The 15,410-nt window shown below is 47.4% G+C and overlaps 1 protein-coding gene across 1 annotated transcript in view; it reads left to right on the plus strand.

Moving 5' to 3' along the window:
- plch2a (phospholipase C, eta 2a) overlaps window positions 1–15,410 on the plus strand; it is an 86,568-nt gene that overhangs the window by 37,626 nt on the left and 33,532 nt on the right. Inside the window, exons 6-11 of the mRNA XM_090202583.1 lie at window positions 1,906–1,999; window positions 2,732–2,935; window positions 3,332–3,452; window positions 4,759–4,930; window positions 7,323–7,430; window positions 14,439–14,594. Of these exons, the coding sequence (XP_090058709.1) occupies window positions 1,906–1,999; window positions 2,732–2,935; window positions 3,332–3,452; window positions 4,759–4,930; window positions 7,323–7,430; window positions 14,439–14,594 (855 nt within the window). The remainder of the gene's footprint in view (window positions 1–1,905; window positions 2,000–2,731; window positions 2,936–3,331; window positions 3,453–4,758; window positions 4,931–7,322; window positions 7,431–14,438; window positions 14,595–15,410) is intronic.

Raw genomic sequence — 15,410 nt, forward strand, 5'->3', positions numbered from 1 at the left:
GCATGGATATTTTAATTTGATGACTGTCATTCGTATTCTATGTAACATCGATAGGTTTTGGCTACTACATGATACTCTCATTTTCCCTACAACCATCATGAGGTTGCTACAACCTAGCCTATGAATGAAAGATGGCTACATGTGTGCCTGAAGAAGCCTGTAAAGCCGAAACATCTGTGTACTCTATCTTCGATGCAGTGGGGGGGAAAGGAAGGAAGCCTTTATGCGGCATCTTCTTTATTGCGACCCGTTACACTTTTTTGTTTGTCCTTCTCCACAATGCAACAACCATAAGAAATAAGAAAATTATACGAATATAAAGTAAATGGATTAATAAAATTGAATAATTTTTTGCATAAGTATAATATAGCAAGGCACAATTTATAGTCCAATATGTGTTTTGAGGAAGGGGGGGGGGGGGGGGGGATTGGGGGAAAGTTTAAATTGTGCAGTATTTAGCAATCATAATAAGAGTGTGTGTGTGTGTGTGTGTGTGTGTGTGTGTGTGTGTGAATGAGTGTATATCTGTGTGGGTGGGTGCATGTGTGAGTGCATGTGTGCTAATGTGCGGCGAGTCAGTGCAGGTGGTCTGTCCTGTTCAAGTTTTAAGCAGTCTGATGGCTTGTAGATAGAAACTGTCTCTGAGACTGTTGGTATCAGACCTCATGCTCTGATACAATCTGATGGCTTGTAGATAGAAACTGTCTCTGAACCTGTTGGTATCAGACCTCATGCTCTGATACAATCTGATTGCTTGTAGATAGAAACTGTCTCTGAACCTGTTGGTATCAGACCTCATGCTCTGATACAATCTGATGGCTTGTAGATAGAAACTGTCTCTGAACCTGTTGGTATCAGACCTCATGCTCTGATACAATCTGATTGCTTGTAGATAGAAACAGTCTCTAAACCTGTTGGTATCAGACCTCATGCTCTGATACAATCTGATTGCTTGTAGATTGAAACTGTCTCTAAACCTGTTGGTATCATACCTCATGCTCTGATACAATCTGATTGCTTGTAGATTGAAACTGTCTCTGAACCTGTTGGTATCAGACCTCGTGTTCCGATACGGTCTGCCCGACGGTAAGGGAGTGAACAGCTTGTAGCTGGATTGTATGGGTCCGTTGATGATGCTGCGGGCCTTAATCAGGCACCATTTTGTGTGTGTGGTGTATATTAACTCTCCCATCTCTGCCTCAATACCATTGCCCAAAATGTGTCCACTCTACACCCTCGTAAGCCAAACCCATTTATCCACATTTACCCACTTCTTAAAAATGCCCTGAACCTCTCATGATGAGGCATTGGGAATTGGAGCAAAACCACAGTCAGTAAGCAGTTTGATGTCAAATCCCTCATGTTTGAGAGTGAGCAGTTGTAAGTGTCACAACAGAAGGGAGAATTAGCTATTTTGCTGGCTAGTTGCTCATTCTGTGGTCGAAATCCTGTTTACCCCTTCAACAAGTAGACCAAGCCACTTAGCCAAAGCCTCTCTCTCCCAGTGCTAAGCGGTAACCACAAACATATTGGCCTAGTAGTGTGCAGCCCTGTACTGGGAAAAAACCTGGCACCGAGACAGTCTGTTTCTTCAACAACTTCCCCCACCCATTTTGCAACGGCCTGACGATGATCAACATGGATGGGAATCTGATCGACCAGTCAGCCGGTTTAAAAGGGCCAGCTGTTGGGCGGACAATCGGATTCCAGCACAGGGATGGGGGACAGAAGCCGCATGTGAGGACATCTCCTAATTGGATTAACAGGACTTCCCCAACCCTCCCTATGTTTACTGTTATGGAGGGGGGATTTGAGGAGACGTAGTTAATTATGGGTACTGTCGTCAATCTGCGTTTCTTACTGTTTGCTTATGTGTTTTTGTTTGTCTTTTTGTCCGTTTTGTAGATGACCAAGGTGACCAAAGACCATTGCCTTGAGATCGTGAACAAATTTGAGCCCTGCTCCGAGAACCAGAAGCAGGGAGTTCTGGGTATTGATGGTAAGAGCTCTCTTATTGGTCCCCTTTTCGATTGTCCTTTTATCAGTCAGATGTTGAATGTCTCACCATGCTCTGAAATTCAGCTTTTCCAACAGCCTATTCATATAGACTCCCTGAACTCCCCCCCAGTGATTATACAAAAAAACATGTGTTTATTGTTCATCTCTAGAAAATCCAAATAGTTTAGAAGTATTTGTATAAAAAAATGGATGCATGAAATGTTGGCTTGTAATCATTGATTTTTTGTTGTTGATCTGTCCCTAAACTCACAGACATACTCTTCGCATTTTCTGAACTTGTCATTTTAGTGAGCGAATACTTAACATTTGTGTACTGTCAGTTTAAATACAACATCTACAGACCACATTCATGTATCTGTTTCTCTATCATATTCTCTTTTCAGAATACATCTACAATATTGATACTTTATATGCCCAAAGGAAATCCCTCTAGGAACTCAACCATGGTCAAATCACCCTGAGATCCACTTTCATGTTCAACACATCTGCCCCATTCCCCTCAATCCCACCCCTGTCTCCAACATGTCTCCAACACATCATGATTGATGGCTCCCATGTGGTCCTCTTCAGGGTTGCATTCACTAGGCACCAAAGGAACGAAAATTGACTGAAACAGGGAGGGGACTACCTGGACTTGTCCAATAAGGATCGTTCATCTTCATTTTCAGTTGCAAAATGTTGTAAAAAAATGTTCTGTTTGTGTGTGACCCAGGTTTCACCAGCTACATGCGCAGCCCGGCAGGGGACATCTTCAACCCGGAGCACTACGAGGTGACCCAAGACATGTCGCAGCCGCTCTGCAACTACTTCATCGCCTCGTCCCACAACACCTACCTGATGGGCGACCAGCTCATGTCCCAGTCCCGCGTTGACATGTACGCCTGGGTGCTGCAGGCTGGCTGCCGCTGCGTGGAGGGTCGGTGGAAGAAGCCGTTCTCTCCCTCATGAGCACACACACAGACACCCAAAGATTTGTGTGTGAAGAAACACATGCAAGCAAACACATGCAAATACATGTTTGCAAGGAAGCATGTACCCGTGCACATATACACACGCAGGTTACCTACAGTGTTACAAATATTCACTATGTCTATCCTCACAGTCAGTGACTGTAATGGGTCCCTAGTAAGTTATACAGTGTTACAAATATTCACTATGTCTATCATCACAGTCAGTGACTGTAATGGGTCCCTAGTAAGTAAAAGAGCATGTTTAAAGTAATAACACAGGGCTATTAACTGTCTGAGTGCCCTTCCCTTCTCATGGTCGCTCCTCTCATTCGCCCCTTTCTTCTTATTCCCCTCCACTGAAGTGGACTGCTGGGACGGGCAGGACGGAGAGCCCATCGTGCACCACGGCTACACGCTCACCTCCAAGATCCTCTTCAAAGACGTCATCGAGACCATCAACAAGTACGCCTTTTTGAAAAACGAGTAAGTGTGTCGCTGCTTTGATTTTCATCTCTTTCTTCTCCTTTTGTCCGTAGATACTTCAGCTAGTTTCCCAGGTTTCAACCACCTGACAGAAAGTGGGGCTTTTATGGCACATGGAAAATGAGGTCCTGAGACATTCGCTCGCACATAATCTCAATTCACAACTCTCCCTTATGCCGTGTCTTCATCCTGAGCCTATATAGGAGAATGCGTGGGAATGAGACGTTGAATTCAATTGCCGCCAGTATGGTGTTTCATGAGATAGGGGTCTGATGAGAGTTTTTTTTTGTCATGCACGCAATAGCGAGCCTAACAACATTGTGCGTTTATGCTAATGCTTGCAGTATGACATTCAGATGTAGTCTACTTTACCGTAGGGTATGTAAATGCATTAGATACATCAATGAACAAGGCTCATGGTAAAAACATTTATTTTTATTGAATTATTATAGTCATTTATAAATCACAAACTATTAAAGATAATTATCTCCTAATATTCCTTAAAACAAATAGGTGGTTCTCAGTGACTCAGTCTCTTTCATTGAATTGTTTTTCTTGAACAAAGCAAGCATACAAATTGATGCTCCGCTAGAATGAAATCTATCAGACTACACAACGAATCCCTGGGATCATAGTTGAAAAGCATTGCCAGACAATGTAGTGTTTTGAGTAGGACCCATAGCAATTGCAGTCTAACCCACACACATGTTTTTGAGGACAGAACAGGGAACGTCGGCGACCATCATGTCTTGGGTTATGATGGGCTGTGTTGTGTGCCTTAGTAGACAGAGAAATGCAGGCTTGACACTCCTACAGGCTTACTGGAACAAGCAAGTGTTTCTACATGACCTGCTTACACACACACACACACACACACACACACACACACATACACACACACACACACACACATACCATCAGAGATGCAGTGCTACTGTAGGTGATAATCCAATCAAGATGCACGTGAGTCTGCATGCATATTTGGGTGATCTTTAGTGCAAGACTATTTGTACATAATTGTTTGAACAGCAAGGAACGTATTCAACTTCAGAGAATGTTGTACATTTCTGAGGCACTTCAAAATCACATTTCAGAGGGTTGAAGGTGATGACATTGGACTGAAACTCTAGTGACAAATTGAAAACCCATGTCTTAGTCATCGACTGTCTGAGTAGTGATAACCCAGTGCCAAGGCTGTACCATAGATGTCTGACACGATATAGATTGATGGCTTTATCTCTGGCTGTACCTGAGTCTTTGTCCTCCAGTCTCAGACGTTGTGATAACCCATGTCTGTCCCTGTCAGCTACCCAGTGATCCTGTCCATAGAGAACCACTGCAGCGTCCCCCAGCAGAAGAAGATGGCCCAGTACCTGGTGGAGGTGATGGGCGACAAGCTGGACCTCTCGGCCGTCAAGGCAGACGAACAGGGCCACCTGCCCTCCCCAGACACCCTCAAAGGGAAGATCCTCGTCAAGGTAAATACTTTGCATTCGCATATTCACACACGCCCAGACACACACACACAGAAGTATTATTCTTAGCAGCTAGCCATAGACCAGGGGTCTTTCCACCATCCGTCCCAGAGAGGAGATCTACTGGGTGTTCAGGCTTGTGTTTCTTCCCAGCAGTTATACAGTTGATACAGCGAATTGTGGATCTGCGGACTATTGAAATAGAATTCTTGGTTGGAACAAAAGCCTGCAGGCTTGGACACTAACCCTTGTCACATTACAGAAAGGGAGGAATATTGCCAAAAGCAATACATCATATTAGAAACAAGCAAATTCATTTCTAAAAAAAGGTGAGGCGCCTGAGTTCCTTCCTTCTCGCTACATAAATGGTGTTGTGGAAATTGTGGAAATTGTTCAACCTGTAGCTGACTTCAGGCACATCAGACTGCTATGGGTCAATGGGCACTTCTTGCGCAAGTTACCACACTGTTCTAAATACAGCCTCAACTCCACACGTCTTCCCCGGACAGACAGCTTAAGAATCACTCTGATTTGGCCCTAGTGGGTCTTCGGAAGTAGTCCTCTCCTTCATGCCCTCTGACCTTGAAAGGACGTGACTGGCCAAATCAATATGGCTGACAGCTATCCAGCTTTTTTCTTTTCATTATCACTAAAGAAAGGAGACAACGAGAGGAAACCTTTTAAGAGTGCTAAGACACATGCATGTCTGCAACGAACTGAGTTGCCTCCATCAACTCCACATTAGCAGACAAGACAGAACAGCCAGTTTTGAAGTTAAGGAGGGTTTATTGATGCCAGGTGCTTTAGTGGAAGAAGGCCCAGTACCAAGGCCTGGTTGGCATTCACACCACACTGCCATGTGGCAGCTGTCCAGTAGAGCTGCGTGTGATTGTACTATAACATCACTCCTACATGATCGTTTGGAACTGGCTGAGGGGGATGGATTTTCTCATTTGATTGTGGATCATTATAGTTTTGTCTGTGTTTCAATTAACTGTCAATAGTGTGTGTGTGTGTGCGCGTGTGTGTGGCCCCGAAAGAGACCGCTTCTTATGATGGTTCTAAAACATTGCATACCAGAAGCACACTAGGATGTTTAACACAGCACTTAAAGGAAAACTCCCCCCGAATGATTTTATCATATCGGCTGGACTTCTGTATATTGAAAGGTAAATGTCTGGAAAACTTGATTGCTGACATGCAAAACATTTTGGAACTATATCAACAATGGACTAAAGAAACAAATACCAAAAGTATTTGGGTGGAATTGGCCTTTAACTCATTCCACTCCACTCACAACGTGCACACTGCTTGCGAAACTGTCCGATGACACTAAATGCAGCCATTTTCGATCAATCCTGGAGCCAAAACAGAATCCGCGCGGCTCTCCATTGAATAATATAATATCACAGCCTCGGACCTCGTTATTGACCATGGTTGCTGCTGAGAAAATCAAACAAACATCCCCTCGTTGAACCTTGGAAAACCGGCGACCGGCAAAATGGAGACCAATCCTTCACTGCTGCATCGATCCCTGACATGTTTACCCCTCTATCCATCAGCGTTGTCTTTTCAACTGTCCCTCTCGTAGAGTATAAGGCTGCTACTCAGCCGGGCCGCTTGTGTCATTCAATCAAACCGTTACTGGTTAACAGCATGTTTAGAAAGTGTCATTTTACAGGACAAAATAGAAATGCATCATGTAGAATAGACATTCTTCTTTGTCAAGGAGAATAGGCATTTGTGCCAGCTTTTATGTATGATATTTCTATCTACAACATGACACCATTCTGAACACTACCCCAGATATACTGGTATGGGAACAGTCCCTAGTGGCTGCTGTAGCTGTTACGGCTGGTACACCTTTAGCACTCAGGAGGAAAGCCTAATGGTTCAGATTGGGGAAATATAGTGCAAAAAGCTACACCCTTTACTACACACCATGTTAATAGCACTCAGCACCTCTGAGCAATAACAACCCATTTGGTGTTTACACTGAATTAGACAGTATTATGTTATGAATATCTAGTCCAACCTAAAATGTCAAATTCAAAGCCGAACTGACCCACACACTGGCATACAGATGAAAAGGTCCTAGAATGGAGTACAGGTCAGTTTGTTTACCCATCCCTAATGGTTCAGGTAGAGGATTGAGGAGGGTTACATGATTCTACACCTGGCCTACGGGTAACATCTACCCAGAAACTCATGAAATGGTGCTACTTGGTGCTACTTCATTAGAGCATGCAATCGAAAAACAATTTGCAAAGAAGTATGAACATGTGCGATTCTTATTGATCCTATTCAGGTATTCCATCCCTCATACAGAATGTTTTTCTTCTGTTTGGTGCCTAATAAATATGACCCACATATTAACGCCACTTTTGTCCGCCAGGGCAAGAAGCTCCCGCCGAACATCGACGAGGACAACGAGGAGGGCGACGTGACGGATGAAGACAGCGCTGACGAGATGGAGGACGACTGCAAACTGATGAACGGAGATGTAAGGACCCCGCCCCTTCTCCTCCTCCTCCCTCCATTTACCCATTTGAATCCCTCCATCTCTGCGGTCGATCTATTCTATATTGAAAATAATACAATATACAATACAGACCGAAATATACTGTATTGTATATTGTGCTGGATGTTGTTTGTTCCTAATTGGAGTCTAGAAACAACCCCAGTATGTTTGTCGTTGTTATTATTGTATCATTATCTGTGCTGGTAAATGTGCATTCGTGATTGTGGGAATGCATGTTTATGTCAGGGATAAGATTTCCGTTCCCGTTTTGTACTTGATGAATGATGTCCCAATTAAGCATTAGCCCGTGTCCGTTGTGGCCCCCTCCTCATGTCTCGTCTTCTCTGTCGTAAAGCTCTGTTGTTCCCGCTGTGTACCTATCTCTCGCTCTATCTTTTCATTGTCGTCCATGCATTCTGAAGTGGAAGGTACTATAAAACGTGGTCCTTCTCAGACTTCTTTAAACATCACCCCTCCCCAATCATATCCTATTTAACACACATATGTGCACACTACACCTGTGACTCTGCTGTCCAATGCCAGTGCAGAGGTATTTATGAAACCATAAACCATAGAATCGTTAGAAGGGACATGGGAATTCTATTTTTGTATGAAACCTTAGTCAAAGTGAGAAGCTTTACCATGACCAATGGTGTAATTTTTAGGATACGTCCCAATTTCTCTCAGTGGTTGCTTCTCCTCGTCTCCTTTCCCTCCTCACTGATATGACAAGATAGTTGTCGTTAAGCCCATTACAGTTAGTGGTCCTGAAGGTGTGATAAATAGTATGTATATTATGTGGAAGGAAACAATTGAAGACTGCTTGGATAATGTAGCTATTAGCTATGTACATCTGTTTTGATTTGTATCTCAGGACATTGTCTATGTACATGTTGAGACCGATGACAGGAGTTTGTTTGTGGTGTAACTCTCCCATCTAGTGGTAGAAGCATGCAAGTGGTTTCAGGTCCAACTTCCATAGTGCTCTCTTTTGACACTATACAGGATACAGAACATTTCCATGACATAGACTGACCAGGTGAAAGCTATGATCCCTTATTGATGTCACTTAAATTAGTGTAGACCGGGTAATCCCAAACTGGGGTACGCGTAATGCCGTAGGGAGTACGGACAAATAAAAATGTGATTGACATTTCTTTTTTTACTCACATTTTCAAACAGTCCATTTATATTTTCCAACGGGGCTATACGTTTGGGTGAGGTTTTTTTCTCACCTGTGTAGCCTCATTTCACTGCCAAAAATTAAAATTCAACCATCTAGTGTTCAACAACACAATGTCAACTACAGGTAGCCATGTCACGTTCTGACCTCTATTTCCTTTGTTTTTGTATTTATTTAGTATGGTCAGGGCGTGAGTTGGGTGGGCAGTCTATGTTTGTTTTTCTATGTTTTGGTCTAGTTCTATGTTCGGCCTGATATGGTTCTCAATCAGAGGCAGGTGTTCGTCATTGTCTCTGATTGGGAACCATATTTAGGTAGCCTGGGTTTCACTGTGTGTTTGTGGGTGATTGTTCCTGTCTTTGTGTTTGCACCAGATAGGGCTGTTTTTGTTCTCACGTTTCTTGTTTTCGTTAGTTTTGTTCATGTATAGTGTCTTCATTAAAATACGACGAACAACCACCACGCTGCGTTTTGGTCCGCCTCTACTACACAACAAGAGAACCGTTACAGAATCACCCACCTACCAAGGACCAAGCGGCGTGGTAAACAGAGGCAGCAGCAACAGCAGCAGCAGGAGCAGCAGCAGCTGCAGTGGGAGAGGCTGCACCACCTGGAGAAATGGACATGGGAGGAAGAACTGGACGGTAAAGAACCCTGGGCTCAGCCCGGAGAATATCGCCGCCCCAAGGAAGAACTGGAGGCGGCGAAAGCTGAGAGGCGCAGATATGAGGAGGCAGCACGGCGTAGCGGATGGAAGCCCGGGAGTCAGCCCCAAAAATTTCTTGGGGGGGGGCTAACAGGGAGTATGGCTACGCCAGGTAGGAGACCTGAGCCAACTTCCTGTGGTTACCGGGGGGCTAGAGAGACCGGGCAGGCACCGTGTTATGCTGTGGAGCGCACGGTGTCCCCAGTGCGGGTGCACAGCCCGGTGCGGTACATTCCAGCTCCGCGTATCGGCCGGGCTAGAGTGGGCATCGAGCCAAGTGCCATGAAGCCGGCTCTACGCATCTGGTCTCCAGTGCGTCTCCTTGGGCCGGCTTACATGGCACCAGCCTTGCGCACGGTGTCCCCGGTTCGCCTGCATAGCCCAGTGCGGGCTATTCCACCTCGCCGCACTGGCAGGGCGACCGGGACCATTCAACCGGGTAAGGTTGGGCAGGCTCGGTGCTCAAGAGCTCCAGTGCGCCTGCACGGCCCGGTCTATCCGTCACCACCTCCACACCCCAGCCCTCCGGTGGCAGCTCCCCGTACCAGGCTGTCTCTCCGGCCCATCCGTCCAGAGCCTTCCTCCTCTCCAGCTCTGCCGGAGCCTCCCGCCTGTCCGGCGCCTCTGCCGGAGCCTCCCGCCTGTCCGGCGCCTCTGCCGGAGCCTCCCGCCTGTCCGGCGCCTCTGCCGGAGCCTCCCGCCTGTCCGGCGCCTCTGCCGGAGCCTCCCGCCTGTCCGGCGCCGCTGCCGGAGCCTCCCGCCTGTCCGGCGCCTCTGCCGGAGCCTCCCGCCTGTCCGGCGCCTCTGCCGGAGCCTCCCGCCTGTCCGGCGCCTCTGCCGGAGCCTCCCGCCTGTCCGGCGCCTCTGCCGGAGCCTCCCGCCTGTCCGGCGCCTCTGCCGGAGCCTCCCGCCTGTCCGGCGCCGCTGCCGGAGCCTCCCGCCTGTCCGGCGCCTCTGCCGGAGCCTCCCGCCTGTCCGGCGCCTCTGCCGGAGCCTCCCGCCTGTCCGGCGCCTCTGCCGGAGCCTCCCGCCTGTCCGGCGCCTCTGCCGGAGCCTCCCGCCTGTCCGGCGCCTCTGCCGGAGCCTCCCGCCTGTCCGGCGCCTCTGCCGGAGCTTCCCGTCTGCCCGGCGCCTCTGCCAGAGCTTCGCGTCTGCCCGGCGCCATCGGAGCTTCCCGTCTGCCCAGCGCCGCCAGCGCCGCCCGTCTGCCCAGCGCCGCCAGCGCCGCCCGTCTGCCCAGCGCCGCCAGTGCCGCCCGTCTGCCCAGCGCCGCCAGTGCCGCCCGTCTGCCCAGCGCCGCCAGTGCCGCCCGTCTGCCCAGCGCCGCCAGTGCCGCCCGTCTGCCCAGCGCCGCCAGTGCCGCCCATCTGCCAGGAGCCGCCAATGCCGCCCGTCAGCCAGGGGCCGCCAGTGCCGCCAGTCAGCCAGGGGCCGCCAGTGCCGCCAGTCAGCCAGGGGCCGCCAGTGCCGCCAGTCAGCCAGGGGCCGCCAGTGCCGCCAGTCAACCAGGGGCCACCAGTGCCGCCAGTCAGCCCAGCGCCAGCGCCGCCAGTCAACCAGGGGCCGCCAGTGCCGCCAGTCAGCCAGGGGCCGCCAGTCAGCCAGGGGCCGCCAGTGCCGCCAGTCAGCCAGGGGCCGCTAGAGCCCCTCCGCCCGGAGCAGCTGTCCCTCTGTCCCGAGCAGCTGTCCCTCTGTCCCGAGCAGCTGTCCCTCTGTCCCGAGCAGCTGTCCCTCTGTCCCGAGCAGCTGTCCCTCTGTCCCGAGCAGCTGTCCCTCTGTCCCGAGCAGCTGTCCCTCTGTCCCGAGAAGCTGCCCCTCTGTCCCAAGCAGCCCCTCTGTCCAGTGGGGTCATTGAGAGGGGTGGGCATGGTGAGTAAGCCACGGAGGCGGACAATAAGGCGGACTGAGACAATGGCGAAGTGGGGTCCGCGTCCCGCGCCAGAGCCGCCACCGCGGACAGACGCCCACCCAGACCCTCCCCTATAGGTCAAGGTTTTGCGGCCGGAGTCCGCACCTTTGGGGGGGGGTACTGTCACGTTCTGACCTCTATTTCCTTTGTTTTTGTATTTATTTAGTATGGTCAGGGCGTGAGTTGGGTGGGCAGTCTATGTTTGTTTTTCTATGTTTTGGTCTAGTTCTATGTTCGGCCTGATATGGTTCTCAATCAGAGGCAGGTGTTCGTCATTGTCTCTGATTGGGAACCATATTTAGGTAGCCTGGGTTTCACTGTGTGTTTGTGGGTGATTGTTCCTGTCTTTGTGTTTGCACCAGATAGGGCTGTTTTTGTTCTCACGTTTCTTGTTTTCGTTAGTTTTGTTCATGTATAGTGTCTTCATTAAAATACGACGAACAACCACCACGCTGCGTTTTGGTCCGCCTCTACTACACAACAAGAGAACCGTTACAAGCCACCTAATTAACATCCAATCACATTAACCGTTACTCTCTCGCGGGTTCACTCTTGTGCAGACATTTAGAAACGAAACATGACACTTTGAAAAGCAAGCCACAGGAGTTTTTTGAGCGACAATATAGACGACTTTCGAGTAGTAAGACATATAAAAGCAACAGATACCATTAATCAGAAGGGGCTAGAAGCGTCTTATATGATGAGCTACCGAGTGGCTAGAACAGGCAAGCCCCATACTATTGTGGAGGACTTAATTGTTCCTGCTGCTGCGGATATGGCTTGGAAAATGCTGGGGGAAAAAGCCCCAAAAAACTATACAAACAATGCCTTCATCAAGCAACACTGTTTCACGACGCATCAGTGACATGGCAGGAGATGTTTTGAAACAACTACTGCTTCGCATACAAGCTGGATGAGTCAACAGACGTGGCACAGCTCCTGGTGTTTGTCCCTTACGTTTATGGGGGGTCAATTAAGAAAGACATCCTCTTCTGGAAACCACTGGAAAAGTACTGGACAGCTTTGTGACATCATATGGACTTTGGTGTTCAAGATATGTTGGTATTTGTCCTGTGGCCGCAAAAGCCATGACAGCGAGGTATAGTGGAGTGGTAACGTGATTGCAAGCAGTTACTCCCGACGCCACTTGGGTACACTGCAGCGTCCACCGAGAGGCTCTTGCTGCCAAGGGAATGCCTGACAGCTTGAAAGATGTTTTGGACACCACAGTGAAAATGGTTAACTTTGTTAAAGCAAAGCCCCTGAACTCTGGTATATTTCTGCACTATGCAATGATATGGGCAGCAACCATGTAACGCTTTTACAACATACAGAAGTGCGCTGGTTATTAAGAGGCAAAGTATTTACACATTTTTTGGAATTGAGAGATCAGCTTAAAGTTTTCTTTACTGACCGACCATAATTTTCACTTGTCTGACTGCTTGCATGATGAAGAGTTTTTCACACGACTGGCCTATCTGGGTGATGTATTTTCTCGCCTGAATGATCTGAATCTAGGATTACAAAGACTCTCTGCAACTATATTCAATGTGTGGGACAAAATGGAGGCTATGATTAAGAAGTTGGAGCTCTTTTCTGTCTGGATTAACAAGGACAACACGCAGGTCTTTCCATCCTTGTATTATTATTTTGTGTGCAAATTAACTCAAGCTTATGAACAATGTCAAATGTGATATAGCGAAGCACCTGAGTGAGCTGAGTGCGCAATTACGCAGGTACTTTCCCAAGGCGGATGACACAAACAACTGGATTCCTTATTCTTTTCATGCCCTGCCTCCAGTCCACTTACCGATATCTGAACAAGAGAGCCTCATCGAAATTGCAATAAGCTGTTCTGTGAAAATTGAATTAAATCAGAAGCCACTACCAGATTTCTGGATTGGACTACGCTCAGAGTTTCTTGCCTTGGAGAATCGCGCTTGTTAAGACACTGATACCCTTTGCAACCACGTACCTATGTGAGAGTGGATTGATTCTCAGCCCTCACTAGCATGAGAACTAATACAGGCACAGACTTTGTGTGGAAAACGATTTAAGACTGAGACTCTCTCCAATACAACCCAACATTGCAGAGTTATGTGCATCCTTTCAAGCACACCCTTTTGTGACAGGCTTACAATGATGATAAAAAACAACATTGGTGAGTGAGCTGATCCTAGTGCTAGATGGGGTACGCAGCTGGAGGTTGAATGTTTGAAGGGGTACAGGACTATAAAACATTTGGGAACCACTGGATGAAGGAGAGGACACAGGTTAAAGAAGGATTTTAAGCCTTGAGACATGGATTGTGTATGTGTGCCGTTCAGATGGTGAATGGGCAAGACAACAGTTTTGTGCACCGGTTTGTGTCAAGAACTGCAACGCTGCTGGGTTTTTCACGCTCAACAGTTTCCCGTGTGTATCAAGAATGGTCCATCACCCAAAGGACATCCAGCCAACTTGACACAACTGTGGGAAGCATTGGAGTCAACATGGGCTAGCATCCCTGTGGAACCCTGTGGAACGCTTTCAACTCCTTGTAGAGTCTATCCCCCGACGAATTGAGTCTGTTCTGAGGGCAAATGTGAGGGGGGATGGGACTCAATATTAGGAAGGTGTTCCTAATGTTTTGTATACTAAGTGTACATTAAATTACAATGAACAATATTACACAATGCCTAAGGATTGCACACAAAATAGTTTGAATCCAATATGAATGTTGTCAGTGCTCATAGAATTGTTTCTTTACTCTTTATCAAATAGTACACATCAGTACATTACAATATTGCAGATTGTCATATAAAACTAATCTCATTCTCAACCAATGAAATAGTAATGTTATATGCTGAAATATTCAGTGGTTTTAAATGGCACCCTGTTTCCTATAGTGCTCTAATTTTGCGTCTTTAGGCATAACATCAGGGTTTTTTTCCACATAAAAGTATCTACAAAAAATGTTTTTCTACAGTAGTGTCCATATTGTCTTTTCTCTGACATATTGCATGACCATTGACCAACCATTTATTTTGTAAATCAGAACAAAATGACGATCTTTCTTTGTTGCAATATATGGTTGTACTTAGACCCTGTAATTCTCTCTCGCCCCCCCCTTTCTTCACCTTCCCCCCCCCCCCCTCTCTCTCTCTCCTTCCTTTACCCTCACTCTCTCTCCCCCATCCCTCCCCCTCCCAGACATCCATGACCAGGAAGCAGGTAGAGAACGTGGCTAAGAAGAAGCTGGACAACCTGCTGAAGGAGTCTAAGATCCGTGACCGGGAGGACCCAGACAGCTTCACCATCGCCACCTTGTCCCCCACGGGGAAGCCCACCGATCAGTCAGCCTCCAAGGTAACAACCACGGCTCTGTAGACTAGAACTGGGTTCATATTCTATACTTTGAGTGTTTGCTTTAACCTGCCTGGACTTTTCTATTGGTTCCATTGCAACAGGCATGCTCAATCAAGCACAGATCCAGAATTTAAAATGATTTCAAATAGTATTTGAACCCCCAGGTCTGTGAAGAAATGTAGGCTACCGCACGCACACCCAACGGGGGTGTGAGTGGAGTGAAGAAGAGAGCCTCTGCACACTTATTCTGTCAGGGTTATACTACCTCTGTAAGTAATATGAAGGGACATTTCGTTAAGTACCACTGCAAGCCGGAGAAGCAACACTTATAGAACACTTATATAAGTATTCTGGGCGAACGTTTTGGTTTTCGCTGAGACAATCGTTCTTTTCCTCCCCTTTCTCTTATCGCAGAGATGCCCATTATTAGTAGAATGTTTCATTAGCATTGTAATTGAGCCCTTTCTCTCTCTCTCTCTCTTGCTCTCCTAATCATGATAAACATTAAGTAGTGTGGCCTAGCAGCACCGGAGGGCTATGGCTGATTGAGGAGGCAATGCCTCCTGCCCAGGGTGCCTAATGCAAGCAACAGTACACACATATACTCACATGCATGCATGCAAGCAACCACACACACATATACACACACACACACACACACACACACAACACACACACACAGGCCAAGCGCGAATCAATTTCAATAAGGAGGACATTAGCATTCAAATTGGTCTCGAGGCATTGCTTATGTGAAGACAATAAACATGGTGAAGAAAATAGGTGTGTTTGTGTTTGTCTTCATAAATGTTTTTGAAA

Source organism: Oncorhynchus mykiss, chromosome 16, assembly GCF_057628025.1.
Source record: "Oncorhynchus mykiss isolate SJ-2025 chromosome 16, ASM5762802v1, whole genome shotgun sequence".
Classification (NCBI taxonomy): Eukaryota; Metazoa; Chordata; class Actinopteri; order Salmoniformes; family Salmonidae; genus Oncorhynchus; species Oncorhynchus mykiss.